Here is a 25,031-nt window from a genome sequence, read left to right on the forward strand (position 1 = left end):
ATGCACAATGGAGTGAGTGTGAGCAGGCTGGGGAGGGATCGTTGTCCATGGACATCCCTGTTTAGACTTGGTGTAGAAGAGGAGGAAAGTGCTGAGCCTTCAACAGGGCAACCTCAGCATGGACTGAAGCAAGCTACAAGCAAGAGATGATTAATGTACTGAAAGGGATGAAGTCAAGTCTTTTGGCAGAACAGAAGCGTGCTGCAATCCATTTATGAAAGCTGCTTGAATCAGCAGCCTACAAATCATGGGTATTGCATTGCCCAAGGGCCACGCAGCTCGGCCTTCCAAGGATGCAGGATTATTGCTCATGTTCGAAACCTCATAGATATATGGCTGAAGGCGACAGCGAATGTTGCTGAGAGCCAAGGAGCTCAGAGAACAGCAGATATTTTGCAGACCAGCCCCAGTGGTAACAGCCCAGAGGATGCTCGTGCCTCGGGATAGAGAGATATGAGAGGAACAGTCATCACCTGGGACACACTGCAATGTGGAGAGCTCTGTGTATGCTAAAAATGGGTGAACTCCCACTTTTACTCTAGTTGTAGGCATGCTGCATTCCCCCAAATCCCTGTTGTAAGGCAGCCATGGAAAACGCAGAGTCTGAGCCAGCTAGAGGACATCCATCAGCATCTGCTACAGCTCTACCTCCTGGTGGGTAAATGCTCACCAAAACAAAGAGTGGGGACTCCAGGGAAGGTAACAGTGGGCCATCCAACTGCTGAAATGCCAAGAAAAACAGGGAAAGGTCCACCTAGAGGTCTGGAGAGAGGCAAAACCCAGCAGCAGTGAGACCTGAACCCTCCTGGTGCGAATTGCATCCCTAGGGGGATTTTCCAGGTTGTGCCTCTCTAAATTTCTCTTGATGTTATACAAGCTCATGCATCCTGCTGAGGATGGAAAAAAAAGGGAGGAAAATATGAAAATGATACTGGGTTTCTAATAAGCTGGTTTGTAACCAAACTCAGCACAACTCCAACATTCACTTGGCTACAAATGACTTTGCCAAGGGTCTAAAATACAGCTGTGCTGTCTTCCTTCGTGCAGTGTCTCATCCCTCCGCACGGGCAGCTGACTGTACGACTTGCCACAAGGTCAAACAAACCAACCGGCTCGTGGCAGGGATGTTTTGACACAAGACTGTAGCAAGATGGGGTTTGGGAAAAGTGCTGCCACAGGGAGATGTGGAGGGGCTGCAAAAAACAGAGCAGTGCCTCCCTCGCAAGACAATGTGCACAAGGTCCCAGCTACCACCAAGGCATGGACTCATGTATCAATGAGGCTCCCTGTGCAGAGACGTTTTCAGCACCTTGCTTCAAGTGTCTGAAGACAAACTGGATGAATTAAAAATGGTTCAGTTCAGCAGAACCCTCCAATATATGCACAATGGCTCTTAGCTGCTCCTTACACGTAAATACGGGCATAAATGACTTCCTGAATCAGAGCCTGGCAGACCACATTGCAAAAGCTGTAAGTGAATCGACGACGTGATTTTTAAGAGGGGAATCTGGCGCAGCAAGACGTGCTAAGGTTGAGGAAAACCAAGCTTTTTAGGTCAAGTGAAGCAATTGTATTTCACAGACTCGTAGCACAACCAGCACAACCCAGCAGCAAGAATACAAAGGCATCACCGAGGGGCCGGGAACTTATAGGAACAAGGCAAAGGGGACATCACCCATCATCATTGCTGACACCAGCTCTGCTCCCAGGTGCTCTACACACGTTGTTGAAGCAGCCCTGTTCTCTGAGGGTGTTTTCACAAAGACCTTTTCCATGTGTGGTCCCCCAACTGATGGGGAAAACGCCCCCTTGTCCTGACTTTTCCTGGAAGCCCTGGTGTGAAGCTACTTGAACTCCTTGCCAGCTCCCATTCCCGAGATCCTGGCCCTTCTCCAGCCTGGGGATGCATTAGCGATGCTGCAGTTCAGCTGCATTGGAACTGCAGGGCTTGCCCTTGAGGCAAAAGATGGAGACGGGTGGTGCCGGGGATGACAGGTAAGGTTTTGTCTGATTTTTTATCAAATTATCATCCGAACCACGGATGCGGAAGGATGGGTTTCTCCAAAGGAAGGTCAGGAAATGGCTGTTTGACATGAAATAGAAGCACCGGCTTTCTGCTGCGGTGATGTTATTCATCTGGCTGTGCTTCTCCTCCCTTTAGGGAATCATTACTTCCCTTCTTTCTGCGTTTCTAATGCAGCTCAAAATTAGCGTTGCTTTCTGATTTCGTTTCTAGCCTGCGTGACAGGGTAATTGCTCATCCTGACATGGGAGCAGGAATAAATCCAGCGGCGAAGGGGGTAAAGGAGGAACAGGGGGAAGCTTTAATAGCAGCTATTGTTTGGCCACGGCACTGCCGAGCTGGGGCATTGCTCTGCGCTCCTCGCTGCAGCAGCCACTACACGGCTCTATCTGCACACCCGTCACATGCCGTTTGGGCACCAGGTGTTCTAGGACTTAATGAAAAAAAAAAACATGAAAAATTATGGAACTAGTTAGCCAGTTATTATAAGTGATGGTGTAGGCTTTCATATAAGACATAGCCATCTGGTTTCAAAATGTTTAAGAGGCAACAGGGCAAAATCAGCTGTGGGGTGGCCATGCGAGAAAAGAGGGGGCTCAGGTCGGGGTCTCCTTGAACATCCCTAGAGAAGTAGAAGAGCCATGAACTGAGCTCCATGGCAAATTTCGAGCCAAGAACAAGCAGCATCCAAATTTTTCATTGGGCTAGAGCAGTAACATGCTGCCAAAAGTCCAAAGCAAAGAAAATCTAAAATCTTGAATATTATGCATTTCTTCCTTGCTGCCCATGGCAGCTGAGGGCACAGGCTAACCCCAGCATCTCCTGGCAGCATCCCCTCTACCTCTGATGCTCCAGCAGAGCAGATGGAGATCCTGATGGAAAGACACAGCCCAAATTGCCACTCACACTGATGGATCTGTCTCCTTGATGCTGAACGGACAGAGAAGCCTGCAGCCCAACTTAGAGGCCAAGCTACAACATGAACGGCCTCTCGTTTTTTGTTAGAGCACTGAAACCTGGGTGTAGGAACAACCAGGTACCTCCTAAGTGATCTACTGCCACAGCTCAGATCCTCCAAGCTAAAATATCATCTGCGAGAGCAAAGCACACACGCATGCTTGGGCACCAAAATTGACTGATTTTATCCTATTTTAGTCTACAAACTAAATTACAAGAAATAATAAATAAACCAAATATGTATATAGGCTTTCATAAAAGGGAATTCAAATCCATGACACGCCATACCTCCTCCATCCAGCAGGCATGTTTGTACCCAAAGAGGTACAACATGATGTTTGTGCCAGGCTCAACGGTTCTGCAGCTCAATAAGCTGCATTTCCACCATGTCCCAAGCACACAACACCAGCAGGCAAAGCCAGGCATGGGGAGCACATTGTATGTGATGTGCTGGGTGACAACTACACAGCTACCACCAATGCAACACACGGAGCAGACAAATGCAAGGTTAACCTACATTGGGTCTGATCACTCATTTTTGCTGTGAAAATATTCACGTATTTGAGTTTGTGATATTTCTTTACAAGATTATTTTTTTTTTTTGGCATGCATAGTGACCTGAGAGTTGCTGGCTTTGACAGAGAGGGCTGAATTCTGCTTTCTATTTTATGCCTTCCCATGCAATGCACCCTTTGAGTGCTACTTTAGTTAAAATTAAAACTATTATTTTTGCAGAAGCATAATAGAGATGAGTGCAAAGGGCACGGATGAAAGAAGAGAGCTGAGTCTTGATAAAGGATCTTGACTTTAACATTATTAAGCTGATAAAAAAAAAGGCAGTTAAGGGCTGAGTCAGATTTCCCTTCATCTTGACCCTTAATACAGTCCCACTTCAGGGGCTGCAAAATGTTGATGTATATGTGCTTCACGCTCTGGATGGCAAGGTACAGAGCTCCCACTCCAGATTTTACATGAGGGAATTAAAAGAGACTTTAAGAGCACCATGGAAAGACTAGCCTGGGTTTAGGACGCTGTGGGTTTCTTTGGAAAGAGTAGAAGAGGACAAGGCTCAATATTCCCATGTAGAAAATGACAAAGCCAGCATCACAAGTCCCTGGGGCTGCACAGGTGTAACGGAGACCAGAATTAGGTGCCTATTTCTGATGATATTATCCCATTAAAGCACATCACATTTAACTTTGCAGTACTCAGTCCACTCTGCTTAAAGTCAACCCATCTTTCCTTAGAAGCTAACCCTGCTTGCAGGTGGCACAAAAGTAGGTGAATTGTAGAAAATGAGCGTAGAAAATGCTCTCTGCTTCCTCACCACCCCTCTGCAAGCCTGGGAAACCATCAGCATCACTTGGGCGTCACTAATGATGGAGCAGGGACGGCTCGGGCGCCCAAACAACTGCACGAGTCCCGTGGCACCAAACCCGTAAGTGCTGGGACCATCAGAGCCATCTCGGGGGAGTCTGGAAAAGAGACAGAACAGGGCAGAGGAGCAGATGGCTGCCTTGCAAAATCTCCTCCTAATTAACTAAAACACGGACCAATGTAAGTGCACGAAGTAATTACTGGTCACTGCTGGTACGGCAAAAGCTGTCATGAAATAAAAGAGAGTTAGGAGGGCTGGGAAGGCTTCAGATGAGGAAGCAGGCTCTGGAAAAAGGTTATTTTATAATTAATTGCTTGCTTTCAAGGCTTTCCCCAGTGCTTGCAGCACAACGAGTGGAAAGCTGTGAAGGCAAAGCATAGACAAAATGGATTGTGTCTTCCCTTCGAAGGCACTTGCATGCAGTGACTGATGAAAAGCATCACTGCCAGCACTGCTTTTGGGGTAAATGCCAAAATGGTGTAAATGCACCACTGCCATCACGGACCCACAAAATCAGAGTGCCTGCATGCTGGAGGCACAGCACGCAGCAAGGAGCAGCAGGCGAGGTGTGGGGTTTACTCCCTTTGGAGGAGAAAGCCAAGCACAAACGTGAATTTCAATCTCCAGATGCAACACGCACCAGGGAGCTAAAACCAAGAAGAGATGAAAGAAAATCCCAGGGCATGTGCGTCTCCACCATGAAACACGACACGGCTGCGTGTGCCAGAGGAGGGGATTTAGGATTGCTGTGCGCTGAAAACAAAGCCCCATGAGATGCACAGGCTGGAAAGAAACGCCCCAAAAATATGGAAGACTTAGATTCTGTTCTCAATTTCATGAGCATTTTGTACTGACATGGTTTTGGAAGACAATGGGATGTTATCACCCAAGGTGCTGATGTCCTGGGGTCTCTTGGTACCTCCCTGGAGCATTTGGTGGAGGTTGCAAATGGGGCTTTGACACGGTGCTGGGCTGATGCTCGTGTGTCCAGAGCTCCCAGAGCAGCTCAGCCTTATGCCTGCTCCACTAGAATAGCCTTAAAAATACCTCTGTAAATCTGCTTGCCAAAAAGGATGTTGTAAATGTGGAACTGAATAAAAATGCTTGCCCACGAGATGCTCTCTGCAAGCATCAGCAATTCCAGCCCTACCTGCCAGAACACACCTGGCTGCTAGCACATGGATGCGGGCACAGCAATTCCCCTCCGAAAGCAAATACAAAAATAAAACCCTCCCAGGCAGTAAATTTGGGGAATAAAATAAATTAAAAGCCCAAGTTTTACAGCTCATCTGCAAAGAACTGGAAGGGGGACTGGTTATTACTAAGCACTCTGGTGCACACAGCAAATGTTTACAGCCTCTCGGAGCCATTTGTATCCATTGGGTAAATAACACCCGTTTGGAAATGAGATGATCTGCAAATACTTCTTCTTTTGGAGATGTTCCAAGCTTAATCGAGAAATAAAACATGCTAGGGACAAGCGTATTAAGCAGGTACTTAATTGAGAGATGAGACAAAGGCACCGCTCTTGTCTCGCAGGCAGGGCATGCACGTTTTAAACACACTCCTAGATTGATATTTATTGCATCCGACAGAGCAGAAAGGCTCGGGAAAAGCACTCCTTCCCCTCCCATAAATAATTCACTGTTTGTAACAGTTCATAAAATGTTTATATTAACTAATAATTAAATATTGCATATAGCTTACATTCCAGCCAGGAGAAGAATCAGCCAGAAGGAGGGTGGGGAAAAATGACTGCCCTGAAGCTGTCACGTTGGGTTAAAAAGGCCAATTCCTGCCTACAATTGATGCTCCTTCTGCTCTGTTGGACCAAACCCTGATCCTGCCCCAACAACAAGGCTTTTTCCATTGATTTCCAGGAGCTTAGCATGGGCATGCTCTCATGTGCAGAAATTGTGTGGTTTTCCATGCAGGCTCTCCCCATGCAGTGGTTTTCAGCCAGAGGCAATGGTCCCATATTAACCCCTGCCATCGAACAATAATGTTTTTCACTTCAGATCCCCAGCTCTGTAACCCAACACGTTTCAAGCCCACTAATGGGTTATTGGCTATTTAGTTGTGGAAACACAAGGTCCAGCATGGGACAAGACTCCAAGAGCTGTACCCCAGCCTGGGGTAAAGGAGCAAGGGAGGACAGAGGGTAGTGGGGAAGTGCTGGAGAAGCAGCAGAAGCCCTCAAGATAATATGAATCAAATATCATCGTGTGTACACCCAGACACCTTTTATTAAAACTATAATTGCTCGATCCAACCCGTGCCCTAGGGAGCATAAAAAAAAAAGCAAGCAGCACCAAGGTCACTGCAGACAGAAAATCAATGCAGGGAATGAATGGTAATGACTTTTTTTTTTTTTTCCTGGAGTCAAAGAGATGGACTGTGGAGATGTCCTGCTGGCTTCTCCAGAGATGTGCAACACCTCTCAGACCTTGGGCTTGCTCCAGCAAATCTCTTAGTGTGTTTTTAGCATTCAGCATTTAAGCCCTGCTCCTCTGGATGCTGATTACAGCAGGTCCAAGCACCCCAACAGATGGCTGTATCTCATATACTCGAAGGCAGTGACCTGCTGCTCTGGTGCTCTGCTTTCTACCCAAAATAATTCAGGACTTTCCTGCTTTCTGCAGTCTCCATGCTTTCTGCCCTCCTGACCAATATGATGGGTGTCTTCTGCCAAAATACAGAGCCGAAATCTGTGTAAGACTTTCCCCTCATGGAGATATTACATCTTACACATCACATTCCTCTACCCGCATCCCAGTACATTATTTGCAAGAAGAGTCTTTTTTATCATTACTACTGTTTTCTAGGTGTGCTATTTTTCAATGCGATAACATTACTGACATCTAATTTGTGATTCCCTGCAGGATTGCTCCTGCACCAGCTCCTCCCACCTGTACCAGTATTACTGCTGCTTTCTACCTTTATGTCATACCCTCTCCTCTCCTATTGATTTCAGGCTCTGTCTCCAGTACACCAAGACCTCTTTGAACTCAGATTCCAGCACACAAAATGATTTCACCAAGCACAAGCGATGGCCTCAGCTCAAGAGCACATGGATGAATCTCCTGACTGCAAGAAGGAATCGGTTACAAAGGCAGGAGGGAGGCAGTACTGCAAATTTAAGCCCCTTGGGGGTTATTTAAGGCTGGTTACACCCCGTTCAGAAGGGATGAAGCAGCCCCTTCCCTCCACCATGCCGCGAGCCGACCCAGAAGGTCTGCGCTCCCGCAGCAGGAGGAGAGCATCGGGGTTGCAGCACGTTACATATGCCAGCCTTTTTTCTGTTAGCCCACTGGGAACGACAGACTATAGCAAAGGCCCACACACAGCAACTGTTATCATCTAAACAATATCAAAGATCTGTCCAAAAATGAGTTTGCTGTTGCCAGCCAGGGGAAAACAAGAGGCGAAATAAGGACTCAGTGGCGGGTGTCCCTTACCCTATGTGCTGCACATCAGTGATGTAAATAAATATCTTCCCTTTCCATATGGTCTTACACTGAGAATTATGCACTATTTTCCTATTTTTTCACATTTTCTGAGCATGCTTTTGCCTCATGGGTTGCTCATTTGGTCCTGCATGAGCTCTGGGCACACCTGCAGCACCTCTCCACCCTCCCGAGGGGTGTCTCCACCTCTCCAAACGCAGAACAGGGAGGGAGAACATAACAACCAAGAGCAGAGTGATTCCCCTCGTTTCGCCTTCTGCTGAAATCCAAATCTAGGATCAAGTTAAAACAACCAGAACTGTTTGCCTGCTTGTTGAGCACTTAAAATAAAATGCGTCCTCTATGTATTTTAGTGCCTGGAGCAAAGAGGATATGAAAGCAGTCTGTGCAGAAGCAGACCACTTCTAGACATGCTAGCCCTTTCCATGGCATAAAACCAATATAAACCAGATGTTTTCTCCTATTTTGCATCATGCCAAAAGCGCTGTGCAGAAGCACCACATCATCACTCCCTTAGGGTTTCACAGATCATCCCGTTTGACTTCCCAACCTTCAAACATCAGTGTGACATGGCCAAAAGCCTGATTTACAGATCCTGCATGGGAGCAACATCCCCAGCAGGCTGTGAACAAGACAGTGATGCGTATGGCACCCCTGAAAGGCTGCTAGGTGTGTCTGAAGAGACACTGGAAGACCAGAGGTGCCTGTGGTTTCTGTGAGTTTCCAGCCCTTGCAGTGGTCAGGAAGAGGCAAATCACAGCTGGCCAGAGATGAGAAATCTGCTTTTCCTCCATTGACAAGGATCAGCAGGTTAGTTAGCAAACCCAGGACAAACATGAAGGAGAATCGTGGCAAACAGGTCTGGAGAAGAGCTCAAAAATCCACAAACACAGCAAAGCAATGGGAAAAAAAAATATAAAAAAATCAGACTTTTGCGTCTAATTCCCCCCTTTGATGAAATAACTCCACCAATACAGAGCTTGCTCTGTTGCACTGGCAGCAAAGCATTGCTCAAGCTGCAAAAAAAGCCTGCAAGGCACTGAGCATCTTTGCAACCTCCCACCCAAGGCTCTGGCTTGCTGGAGCTCCACAGCAAAAGAAAAGCCTGAGGTTCGTCAATCAGGGCTGGTCCCAAAGGGCTTCCTCACCCCATATCGGAATAACCCTAAATTTGACATTTTTTCACTGCAACATCCTGGCCTGGCCAGCTCCAATCTTTTCAAGGCCAAGTTTTAGATGGTTTAACTGGATTTCTGCCTAAACCCAAACTGTTCTGTCTCCCATAAATGCATGCTTCTTAAGGTGTCTGCTCGTCTTTGTTTTAGGAGAAATGTGCTCGATCCCTTTATTTCAGAAATGAGCTCTCAGCCCATCTTCCCCTCCACTTGTGCAGCTATAGTACCCCTCTAGCTGGATTTATGAGACGGAATTAGGAGAAAAAGGATAAAGTGGAAGAAAAAGCCAATCTAATGACTAATTGCATATGAACATCATTTAATCGACAGCTAGCCTTTTCACAAAGCACCCCCACAAGAAGAATATCATTTGTAAATGCAGCAGGGTTGGGATGAGGGTGGAGAGGGAAATCTGAGCCATCAATTCAAGGGCACGAGGATTGAATTCCCTGCCAAACCTGCAGGCAGAGGGGATCTGCAAGAGGACACGCTGGTCCTGCAGGGCTCTGGGGAGGGCAAGGGGGCCTGATCCGGGCTTTGGGCTGAGCTAAGACCCAGCAGAAACCCTGGTGCTCTGGGGAAGAGCCCTATTGATTTCTAGGAGCAGAAACCCTGCTGTTTGCAATTAATATATAGCTCTTCACCGAAAGGCCACTGTCTTCCTTAAACACCTTCTTTTTTTTCCCCTTTTGAGCAAGATAAGCAGAAAAGCACCTGCACAGCCCTATTAAAAAGCCAGAAAAGCAAAGCAGCCCAACATCAGCATGGTGCCAGCGACCTCGGGGAGCATCTCAGCCTGAAACCTCCGTCTGCTCCCCAAATATCACCTGGTGGGGCTGGGGGGAAAAATCTGCGAGTGCTGATGGACACGGGGAGGGATGGTGCTGTGCAGGAGGTGGGCTGCATCCAAAAGGATGCTATTAATTAAAAAAAGGAGCTATTAATTAAAGGCAAAAAAAAAAAAAAAGTGTTTGCTACCCAGCACCTGCAGTGTTGGATGCGGGGAGGGGAGAGCAGGTAGAGGTGAAAGCAGCAACTTGCTGAACACTCCTGTACACGTGTGTGTGTATAAATACATCCAGAACGAGAGGACATCTGAAGGATATTCAGGACACTGAGTTATAAATCAACAGAAATCCAACTTCCAGCCTCTGAAGGTTTCCCGAACCCATCCGAACTCAGCCCAGCACCGTACAAGGCTCACCTGGAGCTATCAGCACCAGGGAGAGCCACGAATGCGTTCAGCTAAGGGCAAAGAAAAGCAAGATTGATGTAGGATGGAGTGCAGGAGCACTCAGAAAGCGAAGGTTTTAGGAGACAGGGAAAAGCAGAGGTCGTGCTCTAAATGTGAGAGAAGACAAATTTACAGCAGCTCCTTGTGATTTATCTGGCAAACGAAGGACGGGGATAGTCCTGCTGTCTGAATTAGATGATCCCTCTCCTCTTAGCTTTATTTATTGTTTATTTCACAGCAGCAGCTTGAGGCTGCCAAGTGAAATTGGGGTCTGCCCTGCAGCATCTGCTGGTGGTCTGATCAGACACAGCCACGGCTGGGAGGGCAGCAGGGGTGCCTGGCACATCCTCTGCTGCAAGAACCGACCTTGCAGACAAAGGGAATGTGAAAATCTATCCGAAGGCTTCGATCCTGGGCCACGTGGGAAATTATTAATTAAACCCGTGAACGTGAACATCAGCAAGAAAGGGAAAGTGGGAGAGGGAAATGCAAAGTGCTGGGAGGCTGAGCTGCAGCCTGGAAGGAGGTTAGCAGTGTTTAACATTTTTAAGGTTGACTTCAGCACAAAAAAAAAAAAAAAAAGTAGGGCAATAGTGATGAGACCTCCTGATGACACAACGCTGTAGGCAGCGCCAACGTGGAGGAGGATGGGGATATCACAGAAAGGAGGAAGAAAGGGATTGACCTTGACTGCCGTGTTCGAAATGGGGTGAAGAGGTGGTAATAGTACTAAACACCAGGATTTCTTGCTATGGGATGGCAGCTCTGTGGCTGGGACTGCCTAAGAGAACGATGTGGAGGTCCTGGTGATAAGAGGTGCTCCTCTTGTGGTGTCTGATAGCACAAACGTGAGGTGGAGATGGGGATCTCCTCTCCAAACCCATGAACAACACCCCACGTCTGCACCTAAAAATGCTTATTTAATTCAGGAAGAGTTTGCGGGGAAGGGCTGATTCGGGGAATATAACAGAATCTAAAAGGCTTTGGCTTGCTAGCTGCAGAGCCAAGCAATCTGATGGACTAAGGGACACTGGGCAGGGACCCCCAGAGAGAAGAAAAGCACTAAATAACCCAGTGCTGACAGAAAAACAAACCATAACCATGGCCATCACCATCCTCAGACTGGAAAAGAGATGATGACTGCGAACCACCAGGTCTTGGCACAACGTTCAAGCTGGCGTCGTGCAAGTAAAAAACCCTAATTTCTGAAAGTGGCACCCTGTGTTACTGAAAAAGACCAAACATCATGCCTATGAGTTGATTTGCTGGTCCAGAGCATCCCAACCAGTCCTACGTGCCAAGAGGTCCCTGCAGAGGTGATGTAACAGAGCAGAAACAGGGGGAAAACAGCTCAGAAAAATGAGAAAAACTGGGACAGCCTTTACATGATTAAACTTTTTAACCCCAAAACAAGGTGGTTGCACCCGAGCTGAGCGTTGGAAGCAGTTTTGGGCTCGTACCCCATCCCAGCCTAGGAAACACACACGGGAGAAGGGTGATCACGTCTTTGTGTCCAGGAACATCTTGGCACTGTTTAATTTATTAATGTAGACATAGCCCATGGATCTGATCAGAAATCTCAGAAGACAAAGGAGAATTTCCAACCAAACTTGTGTGAGCAGCATTGCTGAGCATCTCACCAAGGTAGGGCATGTTCTCCAAGGGAGATTTTCAAGAAAAGATGGGATAAAAATCAGCCTGGCGTGGTCTAGGTACATCACCTCTTTCCTCAGGACTGGGATTTGGACAACATGGTCTTGGGAGGTCCTTCCACATTTCTACTACCTTAGGGGATTCCCCATCCCCACACAGCCTGCTCCAGCCCTCCCGTGTGGCCATCCCTCCCCGAATTATCTCCCCTTTCTCAGAAAAAGACCCAGCAGGTGCCCAGCACTGAGTCATTCATCTCTACAGCTTCTGCAATCTCCCCTTTGCTCCACATCCTTAGCACCTCCAGGGCTTGAGATGAATGGCAGCACATTAGCAACAGGCAATTCATTAATACCAGAGGCAGTTCCAATTTGGACGTTGAAGCCTCTCTTGTTTTATTTCCTCTGATAGGAAAAAGAAATTGGAGGAAAAAAAATAATAATTGCTTTGGTCAAAAAAAAGAAATCTTTCTGGTGAAGAACTTGAAAACGAGGTTTCTCAATATCACTTCTCTGGGGAAAATTCATTGCCTTATTACTCGTTTCAACACAAAGGGAGCAATATTTCTCATTTCTGCAAAAGGGGTGATATTTTCCCTTTACCTATTACATCTTTTTCTTTTTTTTTTCATGAAAATAAGAAGTTAAGAGAAGAAAGCAAGACGGAGGAAAACAAAACAAAACAGAATACATCTAACTTTAACATTTTTCCATTGTTTTGCAAACAAAAATGGGAAACCTTCATTCCTTTGTGCTTTTTTTTTTTTTTGCCAAACACACCTCAAAGAGTTGCACTCCCCCCAGCAAACACCACTGTCTGCACATCTGGTCACCTCTTGGCCCTGCTCCCAGACCCCCAGGGCCAGCTCCAGCCTGGGAGTTCGTTCATCTCCATCATCTTCATCCCCATCATCTCCATCCCCATTGTCTCCATCCCCATCGTTTCCATCCCAATCATCTTCATTCCCATTGTCTTCATCCCCATCACGTCCATCCCCATCATCTCCATCCCAATCATCTCCATATCCATCATCTTAATCCCCATCATCTCCATCCCCATCGTTTCCATCCCAATCATCTTCATTCCCACCATCTTCTTCCCCATCACCTCCATCCCCATCGTCTCCATCCCCATCGTTTCCATCCCAATCGTCTCCATCCCAATCGTCTCCATATCCATCATCTTCATCCCCATCGTCTCCATCCCCATCGTCTCCATATCCATCATCTCCATCCCCATCGTCTCCATCCCCATCGTCTCCATCCCCATCGTCTCCAACCCCATCGTCTCCATCCCCATCACCTCCATCCCTGCTTTGCTCCACCCAGAAGAGCTCAGAGGACAAAGCCCGCTCCCAAGCTCAAGCACTGGAGTCACCAGGGCCACTTTATACCCAAAGCAGGTGAAACCCCGTGATGATGCCACCAGATCCTCCTAGACACCAAACAGCTGAACAAGAAAGGGCTTGATCCAGCAGCAAGGATGGAGCCCTTTCCAGGAGTTGTTCTCAGGCCAGGTCCTGGCTCCCATCTGTCCACCTAAAAATCCTATCAGCCACCTAACCCTAGTTGTCCCAGCTGCTGAAGGATGCCCTGTTCCTTACGTGGTCCCTCAAGGCCACCACAAGGAGCAGAGAAGAGGGTGGTGAAGGGAGATGCAAACTGTCCCTGTAGCATTGCTTGGGTGGCCAATGTTTTGGGGACGAAAACTGGGGGCAAGAAGCACCTTGGTGCTGGAACCCGCATCACACCAAAGCACACCTGGCCACAGCGGTGGCTTCCAGCACCTCAGGAACAAAACAGGACACCAAACAGGGGCACTGCAGAAGAGGAGCAGCCATAAGGCACCAACTGGCCAGCAGATGCCATCGTGCACAACTCGACCACCTCCAAACCTTGATCCCAAGGGCTCCATCCCATACGTTGCCCCAAGAGTCACTCCACACATGGAAACCTTTAGGACTGAGCCCATCCTCCCAGCATTTCCCTTGCTGTTCTGTAGGATCCCTGGGGCACGCAGAGGCTCCTGCAGATGCGTGCACTCCTACCACAGCAGCTCCAGCCTTGCTGAAATCTCCTGGGCTCACACACTAACAAACATGGGGAATTTGTGTTTTTGATGTGGTTTTAAAACCATCAGAAAAACACTCCTCGGCTTCACCACCCCTGAGCTGCTTCCCAGCATCCCATTACGCTGATCTGCAGTGGTGGCAATGGGCTGTAAGGAAATCTCCCCATGCTCCCCGTGCTGGTGATTGCACGAGCACGACAAAGGGCACAGAGGACAAGCCCCGTGTTAGCCATCCTTGCTGCTCCCCGGTCATTAGGGGATGGTTTTGGCTGCCAGGTGGCCCAAAAGGTTGCCCAAATAGGTTTGGGGAGTCTCCATCCTTGGAGAGGTTCAAGGCTCACACCATAGGGGCTCCTGGGAGCAGCAAGGCTCTCAATAGTAACAAGGATTTGGGGAATTTGGCTTTTAAGGAGAACCCAGACAATAAGCAACACTTAAAAGATGCCTAAATTGAGCAGAAAATGAGACCAATTAGCCACAACATCGCTAATGCATTGATGAAGAGGCGCTTACGGCCCAGGGCTGAGTGGCAGAGCAAACAACTCCTCCTGCAATGAGCTGCAAGGAAGGAAAAAAAAGGGGAAGCCGGGGGGAAGGAGAAGCCCTGGGGGTGTCTTGAAAGCTGAGGAGCAACAAAGGGAAGGCTGAAGCCTTCAGGTTTCCCTTGGGTCCAACACCAGCACTGCCCCAAGGCCTTTTTTAGGGGTGGATGCACAGCCCAGCCTGTCCTGCTGTGACAGTGGCTGCATGGAGGGGAAGGATGCATCCAAAGATTTAGGGGAAATAACCCTAATTACCCTTTGCACCAGTGGAAGAGAGCAGCACAGCAGCTCTCCAGCTCCTGGATAGCTTCCAGCACCAAAAAACCTACACCCTGTAAGACGAGCAGACAAAAACGCCCCGAGTCGAACATCACAGGGTTAAAGGACTGCGTGTTGTGCTTGGAAAACCCTTTTCCCTACAAAAGGGTTTAACCTTAGCAAAAACAGAGAACCCCAAAATCCCTAGTGTCTCAGAGGACTGCCAGCAGCTGGATGCACCTGCGCCCACAGCATCCCTGGCATCCCCAGGGAGAGCCAGGCCTGGCTCCAAATTACAGCCCCAAAAATAATCCAAATCTCAGTGTTTGAGCCATTTCCTGGCCAGGGAGTTTGAAATCCGCATGGATTTACTACCTGTTTGATGCACAGCCTGCTCCCTAACCCTCCCCAGGGAAGAAAAGCGAGCTTTCTCCTAACACCATCCCCACCACGGCACGCACGTAGGTGCAGGGAGAAGCGACAGGACCACGGTGAGGCTTCGCTCCCAGCCAGCCCCCCCAGCCCCACTCTCTGCCATCGCCACCCCACTCTCGGTGGCGGTGGGCTCTGCCAAAGAAAGCTCTGGAAAACACAAAACGCCTTTGCAAATATCCATGGCAGGGCAGCAGCCGCCCCGCCACTTTTTGTTTTGCATTCCCGACGCATCCAGAAATGAAAGTGGCGAGGGGTTTGGCGCCTCGGATCCCAAAAGGGGGTCCCTTCCTCGGGTGAAATCGGGGCACCCAGACCCGGGGAGGGGATTTAAGAGGGGATAAGGGGCTGTGCCACCCCACGGCGCGTTAAATATGGCAGCATCCAAAGGCTGCCCCACCCAAGGACGCGCGTCACCCGCATCCCGCCGCGTCCCCGGGATGCTTTGTCTCGGGGATGCCGCCGGCCCCGTCGGGAGTGGGATCGGTGCTGGTGGGGTCACAGAGGGTTTCTGGGCACGGGGAAGGACCAGCAGAGATTTGGGTGTTGGGGTGAAACGGCCCAAAGATCCCTGTGATAGCTGAGCTGGTGGCAGGGGGCGAGTTTGGGGGTGGGAATTTTGTGGGTGGGAATTTTTGGGGTGGGAATTTTTGGGGTGGGAATTTTGGGGTGGGAATTTCAGGAGTGGGAAATTTGGGATGGGAATTTCAGGAGTGGGAATTTTGGGAATTAAGAATTTCAGGGTGGGTAATTTGGGGTTGCAACCCCACCCGGAGCAGTAAAGCCCCCCCAAAGACCCCGCACATTTCCCCACCCTGCACAGCACCCACCCGTACCCCATCGGCACCCCCAAAATCCAGCCCCGCAAAGCTTCGTAGCATCATTCCCCCATCCCACCGGGTGGGCAGGGATGGCCGGGGGGGGGTCTCACCTGTAGGACGAGCTGACCCCCGCCGCCACCACCTCCTCCTTGATCTGCCTGTTGAGGGCATCGGCAGCCGCCCTGCCCCTGCCCGCCTCCGCCTGCTGCCCCCCGGGCTCCTCGCCCTTCTGCCGGCCCTTCTCCCTCCCGGCCCCGGCTTTGGGATGCTCTTCCTCGGCTTCGGGGTCTTCCTCCTTCTTCCTCCTCTTCTCCAGAGCCGGTTTCTCCGGGGATGCTCGCTCCGGACCGAGGACCGGCGAGGGTCCGGCTTTGGGGATCCAGGGGTGATCCCCTCTTTTGGGGATGGGCCAAGCGCGGAAATCCTTCTGGTACTGCGTCTCCTTCTCGAAGGGCGCATCCGAAGGCTGATACTCGCTCTTGGGCTTGCAGCTGGGCTCCGGCCGCTGCACCTTCCAGGGTTTGTAGTCGTGCCGCATCACCGAATCGGCGGGGGGAGAAGCGTGCGGGGCCGGGCCGGGCCGTGCCGAGCCGGGAGCCGCTTCCCCACCTCCTCCTCCTCCCGCAGCAGCAGCATCAGCACCGGGCTGGGTGGCGATGGGGACCGAGGGACGCTGGGGGGGAGCGGGGACCACGGGCTGGGGCTGCTGCTGCTGCTGCTGGGGGTGCTGGGGATGCTGAGGATGCTGCTGCTGCTCGGTGGCCTCCGAATATTTGGTGAAGACCAAGGGCACGGCGATGTCCGCCTTGTCCAGCTGGTTCCAGAAACGGGCGATGCAGCAGGCGCGGGTGATGCAGGGCCACGCCATGGTGGCCGCAGGAGGGGACGGGGACAAGGGACCGGGAGAGGGGACGAGGAAAAGGGGGGACGCGCCCGGGGAGGCGCAGCGCAGCGCAGGCACCGCGCAGCGCAGCGCAGCGCAACGCGCCCCGCCCGCGGGGAGGGGGGGGGGAAAGGGGGGGAGGGAGGGGTCTGTTTGGGGAGGGGGAGGGGTTTTGGGGAGGGGGAGGGGTGTACCTGCGCGCGTGCACCTTGAGGGGGCGCGTGCACGGCCGGGTGTGCAAAGAGGGGGGGAGAAATGGAGAGCGTGGGGGGGAGAGGGGTGTAAGGGTGTGCATGGAGATGGGCGGGTGTGTGTGCATGGAAATGCACGTGTGTGTGCACGGGAACACGCATGAACACGTGCACACACATGCCACGCATGCACAAACACATGCACACATAAACAGACATGCACACATGCACACACGCGAACACACAAGATCACACAAGCAAGACATGCAACACATTCATGCACATGAACACACCTGCACCCTTGCACACATGTGCACACACAAAGACATGTACACACATGAACACACGTGCACAGGCATTAACGCACATGCACACACTTTCACACACAAGCATGTGCACACATGCACACACGTGCACACATGCGTGCATGCACATTCCTACACACATATGCACACTCACACATGCACAGATACCTGCACATGGCTATGCTCACGTGCACATACATGTGAGCACTCATTCCTGTGCACATGCATGCACACATATAGGCAACAAAGAGGCACACGCCTGAACAAGACGTGTGACCAGACAGACGTGCATGCGTATATTTGCACATGCACACTCACATACATGCACACACACACACCTGCACCCGTACATGTGCAAGCATGTGCACACACAAAAATGCAAACAAATGCAATGTGCACATGTATGCCTCTTACACCTGTGTGCACATTTGCACAACCATATGTGCACGTGCATGCATGCATACCCACATGCATATACACACACACGCAGGCACACACACTTGCAGACATACATGAAAGACATACATATATGGAAGACATCCACACACACAGGCTTACTGCACAAACATACATGCACACACCCGCACTCTCTTGTGTTCATGCACACACACGCTCATATTTGCACATATGTGCAGTCACACACACACAGGCACAGATAGGAATATGCAAAATCTTGCATATGCACTCACATGCAGACATGGATGGATGCAAGATGGGTGCAAATGAATGCATATGTACACACGTGAGCATACACGTGTTTACAAATATATGCACACATATATGCATGCACACACAACTGCACATGTCTGTCTATATGCATTTACAGCAGCACTGATGTCTGCACACACATGCATGCATACTTACACCTGCGCACACCTACACACATGCATATACCTATGCACCCACATGAATTCACATATGTGCACACATGCACACAAACTTGCATATGGAAGCATACACATGCACACACATATGCATATGCACATATACACAGATCAAGTTTGCACGTCTACTTGTGCAAACACATGGATACAAATGTGCACACAATCAAACAAACCTACATACACACATGCATGCACACGTTTATTTGGATACATGTGCACACATACACATGCAAGACGTTCATTCAAGTGCACAATCACATGCACCCACACAGGGATGCAAACATGAACACATTTGCACACGCATACAGTCACACAAATGCACTGACATGCACAGTCAGGCACAAACCCACATGTGCACATACACACACATGTGGGCACACACTTGTACACACATGTACAAATGCATGCACACATATACATGCACACATACATGCACACATGCATATGCACAGACATAATAATGCACACATACAGGCACAGGTGCACACTCATGCACTCACACAGGAAAACAGGAGCATATGCACACGCACCCACACATAGTCACATACACGCTGGCACAGATACACACATGTGCAACACAGACATACATACAGAGACACGTGCATGCACACACAGATGCATGCACACATGCTTGCACACAGATTTGGACTCAGACATACACACGTGCTCACATACAGACACATGCACACATGTACTTGGACACAGATGGACACGCATGCACACACACAGATACTTGCATGCACACGTGTGCAGGCATGCACACATGCCTTACATGCACATTCATGCCTACATAAATACACACTCTCATACATGGTGGTACTTGCACACACACAGATGTGCACATACACGTGTGCTCAAAGACACATGCTGACATGTGTGCAAACAAGTGCATACAGATGCACACAAGTGCACAGATCTTTAACATTTTTTTAACATTGCTAGGCTGCTGAACCAATTTCCCTTCCCTGTCAGCTTTTTCTGGATAAAGCTGAGCACACACACACACATGCATGCAGAGACACATGAATGCACACACACATAATTACTTTATTTTGCCGGACAACTTTTCCATGTTTCATTGCAGTGTTACAGCTGTAAAACCAAAGCAAAACACCCCTTCCAAAACCACGTTTGCTGCAAGGCCAACAAATGGCTCCTCTAAATTCCCGGCGTGGACTCAAAACCCCAAATCCCACCCCGTACCCCTCTGAGACCCTCACATCTGAATAGTGTGTTGCAGTCAGAAAGCTGATCCCCACCAGACAGCACCTGCAGCTGCTGGGAGCACAGTGAAAGGCAGGATTACTCGTGCTGGGATTGTTTCTTTACTTCAAACCCTTACTGATTCAGGCCCTGAGGGTTTGTTTTTAGTATTATTATTATTTTCCCATCTTTGCTGTGATTTGCTTAATTTCATTCTTGCCTTTAGGTAAATAGAGATCACCTGCTTTACAGATGGCATCGGAGCCCTCACTGTTAGGGTTGGCTGAATGGAGGAGCTGCCCTTGAAAAAAAAAATAATGCAGTATTATTTACAGATAGAGGTGTCTATGCACAAGCATTGCTTTAGCCACCAGGGTTATATTGTCCTTGCTTCTGCAACCGGTGCAATTAGAAGAGGTGATTGTCATTAAAGATTTAGGCAGCTCTTCAGCATTCGGGTGGGAATTGCAATTTTTTTTTTTTTAATGCCCCGTGTATTGCATTTATAATAAGCGTGGTATGTGCTCCTTTGTACCCACAACAGAAATGCTAATCACAGGTTAGTCTGATTTTTCCTCTTAAACCCACTATGATAAAGGCAAGCCCAGGAGGGAGCCATGACACCTTTGCAAGCAGCTTTCCCTGTGCTGCATTTTCCTTTTGCACAAGATGAAGCCATCGGCTCGTCCAGGCCATGCAGCAGTGATGGGAGATTTATCCCAAAACTGCTGGCATTGGACTGCCTGGCCCAAGTCCTGCTTTTTTTCTCTTTTTTTTTTTTTACCTACTGCTTTCTGCAGAGGATGATGCCAAAAGGCTTTTTGCAGCTGATGCACTGTAGTTTTAAAGAAATAGATTGGAACAGCAGCAAGGCAAAGTGGAAAAGCATCGCCCTACGATGGGAAAACCCACCCAAGGTCGTCAGGATTGCAAAGGGATCGAGCTTGTCGGCTGCTGAACCTCAAAGATGTGCTTATTTTTAAATGTTCAATTTAATTCCATTTACCTGAAGTCTGCCGTGGTGATTTATTAGGGTGTAAAATGCATCTTGGGCTGAGATATGATACCCACAGCGAACACGCTCCGCAGAAAGCATCCTGAACTCCATCCACGCTGCTGTGCTGGGTTTGTTGCACTACGGGTTATCAGTGTACTTAATGGCCTTTAGTGTATCATGGAGCAGGAAGAAATATTTTTAAGACCTGTTCCCACCCCAGTCTCTCACCCTGACAGCTCTGGGGGCAGTGTCTGCTTTCAGGCAGGTCTATGCCTATATTTGCAGCACTGAACCCAGCCTGGCTCAGCTCGAGGAGTTGCACCAATGTGGCAGCAGCTCCGTGCCCAAGGTGATGCATTAGTGTGCTTCTGGTGGCTGCAAGCCCATACAAACCCATTGCAGCAGCTCCTGTTTTGCAGCTGCAGCGTTCCCAGCCCTGCATCCAGCACGCCTGCTCACTGGGGTTCTGCACAACGCCTCGCATCCCTTTGGGACCTGGGGATTTGCATGTGCACAGCATCTGGGGTGATTTTGAACCTCTTTCTGGGCTCGCCTCACATGAAAATGCTCAGTCATGCACCACCCATCTCCTTTTTTTCGTAAGCTGAGACATGGGCAGGGCTGCTCTGGGAGGTTTTGCAGCGTCAGGAGGCTCTGCAGATACCAGGCAGACCTGCATGAAGCAAGGAACTGCAGAACGAAAGAAAAAAAAAAAATGCTTGGTGTCTCCTGAAGTGAACTATACAGTTATATATAAATCCCGGAGCATGGCTGCTCATTCACTTTCAGGAATCAGCGATGGAAATAATTTAATCGCTTACGTCAAGTAAAATCCATTAGCTCTAATCAGCCCGATTGAGTTGCTGGCTACAAACCTCTCTCAGAGAGCATGGAAGTTAAATAAATAAAAATGTCTCTGCGTTTAAATTACAGCCACCATGGCAGAGAGCAGGGACAGCTTTCCCCGTCCCCGGCCTCTTCTGGGAAACAGCCACAGCCAAATGTGCTGCTGCGTGGTGGGACGTAGAGCTTGGGGATGGCCAAGGGCACGGCCATCGCTCTGCATCGGGCTGTAGCAAACTGTGCATGACACTAAGGGTACCATGGAGGGGTGCAAAATGGAGGAAACCCCAAATTTTTCAGCACCCAAAATCAGTGTTGCCTTCAGGCAGTGGTCCTGGGTCCTGTCTGTGCTGGCATCTCCTGGTGCAGAGGTAGGGAACAGCTCCAGACACCCCCATGCAGTGCTGATGGGCACGGTTTGGGAGCTGATTAATGGGGGACCTGGTGAATCCTCTTCTCAGGTGAAGCCAGGATGATTTTCAGCTGAATTCCAGCTACTGGTGTCCAGCCTGGTGTAGGTCTGAAGCTGCTTCTGCTGTCACTGTGAAAGCTCGCACAGATTTCCATTTTTTCCCTGTTGGAACTGGCGGTGAAGAGGGCTCGGCTTCTTGTCTCAGATCACCAGCTGACATCTCATCACGTGCTGTCTGTGCATGTTTCCTCCCCATGCACACACACACACACACACCAATAATTCCAAGAAGTAATGATATGGCATTGTAGGAGCAGGGCAACAAAGCTCAGTGCAAGACCTTATAGGAGGGGAAGATGGTTTTATAAAAAATAAAATAAAATAAAATAAAATAAAATAAAATAAAATAAAATAAAATAAAATAAAATAAAATAAAATAAAATAAAATAAAATAAAATAAAATAAAATAAAATAAAATAAAATAAAATAAAACAAAAAAAATAAAATAAAAAAAATAATAAAATAAAATAAAATAAAAAAGCATCAGTAGCCATCTCAAAGGGAGGCACCTGGGGATCACCGACCTCCCCAGCAGCATCTCCAGGAGGGGGATGGCAATTCAGCCCATTGCTCACGGGAGATCTACAATAAGAGGTGTCATGAAGTGAAAATGGGAAAATAAATAAATAAACACCAGAACAAGGCAGGGCTGTAAAAAGACTCCCTTAGGAGTCTTTCTTTGCTCTTACAGAGGGAACCCAGACATCAGCTTTGCTGGCTGAAGCTGGTGAGACCCCAGCTCTGAGGTTAGACCTGGACCACACCTGGACACCCCTGAAGAAGAGCATTCAGCTCCACACTGCCCTAGTGAGATGCAGCAAGCTCTCTTTGCCCCTATTTGTTCCCTATGGCTCTGTTGCCTCTGTGTCACTGACACAGCAGGGCTGTCCCAGGCACCCACACAGCTTTGCAGGCTCTGTCTCCGCAGCAGTGACACTTCTGAATTGTTCCTGTCCCCAGCAAGTGCCACCAGGGACAAGGGAATATGACAGCACAGCAGGTGGCCACTTACAGAGGACTTTTTGGTGGCGTCTCACTTCTTAAATCATTTTCTAATCACACACAACTGCTGTGAATGAGGATCTGCCGGGGGAGTTCTTGTTCTCCTTGTCAACTCTGTTTATGATTCCTATATGTTGGGAGGGTGCTTCAAGGCCGAATGGGGATGGCAGCCAAAGGATGGCAGCCTACATGTGGTGGAGTTTCCAGAAGAGGCTCAAACAGGGTTTGTACCCAGCTCCTATTAGCAGAGCAGAGCAGGACAGCAGCGGAGCCTCCCGTATGTGCCACTGCCCTGCTCCTTGCACACACCCCTGCAAGTCCTGATCCTGGAGCACAGCCAGGTCTCCACGTGGAACCTGCTCCCTTCTGGCCATGCAATCTCGTGGGGACGCCCTGCTGTGCTGATCTGCAAAGCTCGGTGACTTGCAAGGCCCGCAGCGCGGTGACTCAGGGCTTTACGGGTTCCTTCTCGTACTCGGAGGTGGACATTGATCAACTGAAATCGCAAGGGCCGCTGATAAAGGGATTACAGAGGACGACCTATTGAGGGATTAAAGGAATCTATGTTCTCAGATGAAACATAAGCCATAGGAGATCGGATAAATGGCTATAAATACCTGAGCAGGAAAGGGCCAAGGAGAATGTGGTTGAAGTGCCTTTTTCATTTGTTGCCCCCATCTTCCATTCTCCTTTCAGAAATAATACAGCAACAGGAAGGGAGAGCAAGAGGAGAGGGGCAGAGCAGGACAAGGGGACTGATAAAGAGCAGGATGAGACCCTTGGAGGTGTCTCCCTGCAGAGAGAGGAGAGTCTTGGGCCTGGATGTAGCCTGTAGTGTTAACATGGACCAAAATAGGCCTTTCACAGGCCTTGTTGTAGCCTGAGGTACTCATGTGGGCCAAAATAGGCTTTTCATAGATCTAGATGTAGCCTGAGCTGCTAATGCGATCCAAAATAGGCCTTTCATAGGCCTGGGTGTAGCCTGAGGTGCTAACATGGGCCAAAATAGTCCCTTCATAGGCCTGGATATTGCCTGGGGTGCTAACGTGGGCCAAAATAGCCTTTTTATAGGCCTGGATGTAGCCTGAGGTGCTAACATGGGCCAAAATAGTCTCTTCATAGGCCTGGATGTTGCTTGGGGTGCTAACATGGGCCAAAATAACCCCTTCATAGGCCTGGATGTAGCCTGAGCACAGCAAAAAGCTGCATCTCTCTTGCCTCCTCCTGGCTGTCTGGGAATCTCCGAGCCCTTTCTAATTTAAGCCGAAGATTTTGAAGGCCTTCGTAAGTATTTTTCTCTCCTGATTTAAGGAAACAGAGATACCGAAAGCAAATGGCATGCCCAAGGCAGATCAGGACATAAATATTTATTGCCCAGCTGAGCCTTGCTTCACTCTTTGGTCAGCTTTTCCAAGGAGCCGCCTTGTACATCAATAAATCCAAAACGTGTTTTTTTTTTTTTTTTTTGTTTTTGTTTTGTTTTTTTTTTTTTTTTTTTTTTTTTTTTTTGTTTTGTTTTTTTTTGTTTGTTTGTTTGTTTTTTCTTGTAATAATAAGCCACAAGCAAAGAGTTGCTTAGGGAATCAGGGACACAACAGCTTTGGGGTTTAGCCCGAAACATCTGGGAGCAGAAAACCCTTCCCAGCTGTCTGGGTGTCCCTTGGGGCTCGAGTGGGACCCTTCCCACTAGCAGGACCGCGAGGATTGTCCCCTCCTTGGTCCCCCCATGAACCTCCCCAGTCACGATGGGGCACACACAGCGGAGGAGGACCAAAAGCCCTGGACCTGCAGCTCTCTGCAGGGCGTTTTGGGAATCGCTGGTGGTTTCTCACTAGGAAACATCCCGTCTCCAAGCAACAGAGCCAAACGGGTTAAAAGCCTCCTTTGCTTTCCAAAGCCGACAGGCCCTGGAGACAAAGGATGGGGAAGGGGAGGGATGCAAACGGCACCTGGGCCAGATTTAGCTCAATGAAAGCAACCGGTGTTTTTTGGAGAGGAGCCCTTGGGGTTTTACCAGAGCCGTGTGGTTTGTAGCAACTCGGGAAAATGGAGTCTAAAAGCTGTAAATTCCGTATAGCTTGGCGTGTTCCTAGGGCCTGACAAAGGGGAGGATTATTTGTCAGCTAGCACCTCTGATTTGCTTTTGCCAAGGGTTGTTTTTACTTTTGTTCCGTAATTCCTGGGCACGGTGAGCTTGGGGATTTGAAGTGCCCCTTAGACAAGCAGGCAACGCCTTTGTATGTA

General features: G+C 49.1%; 1 protein-coding gene across 1 annotated transcript in view; it reads right to left on the reverse strand.

Annotated features, from left to right (window-relative positions):
- MAP6 (microtubule associated protein 6) overlaps positions 1–17,009 on the reverse strand; it is a 35,325-nt gene extending 18,316 nt beyond the window's left edge. Inside the window, exon 1 of the mRNA XM_068692031.1 lies at positions 16,118–17,009. Within this exon, the coding sequence (XP_068548132.1) occupies positions 16,118–16,875 (758 nt within the window). The 5' untranslated portion in view covers positions 16,876–17,009. The remainder of the gene's footprint in view (positions 1–16,117) is intronic.
- Between the last annotated feature and the right edge of the window lie 8,022 nt (positions 17,010–25,031).

This window comes from Anas acuta, chromosome 1 (assembly GCF_963932015.1).
Source record: "Anas acuta chromosome 1, bAnaAcu1.1, whole genome shotgun sequence".
NCBI classification, from domain to species: Eukaryota; Metazoa; Chordata; class Aves; order Anseriformes; family Anatidae; genus Anas; species Anas acuta.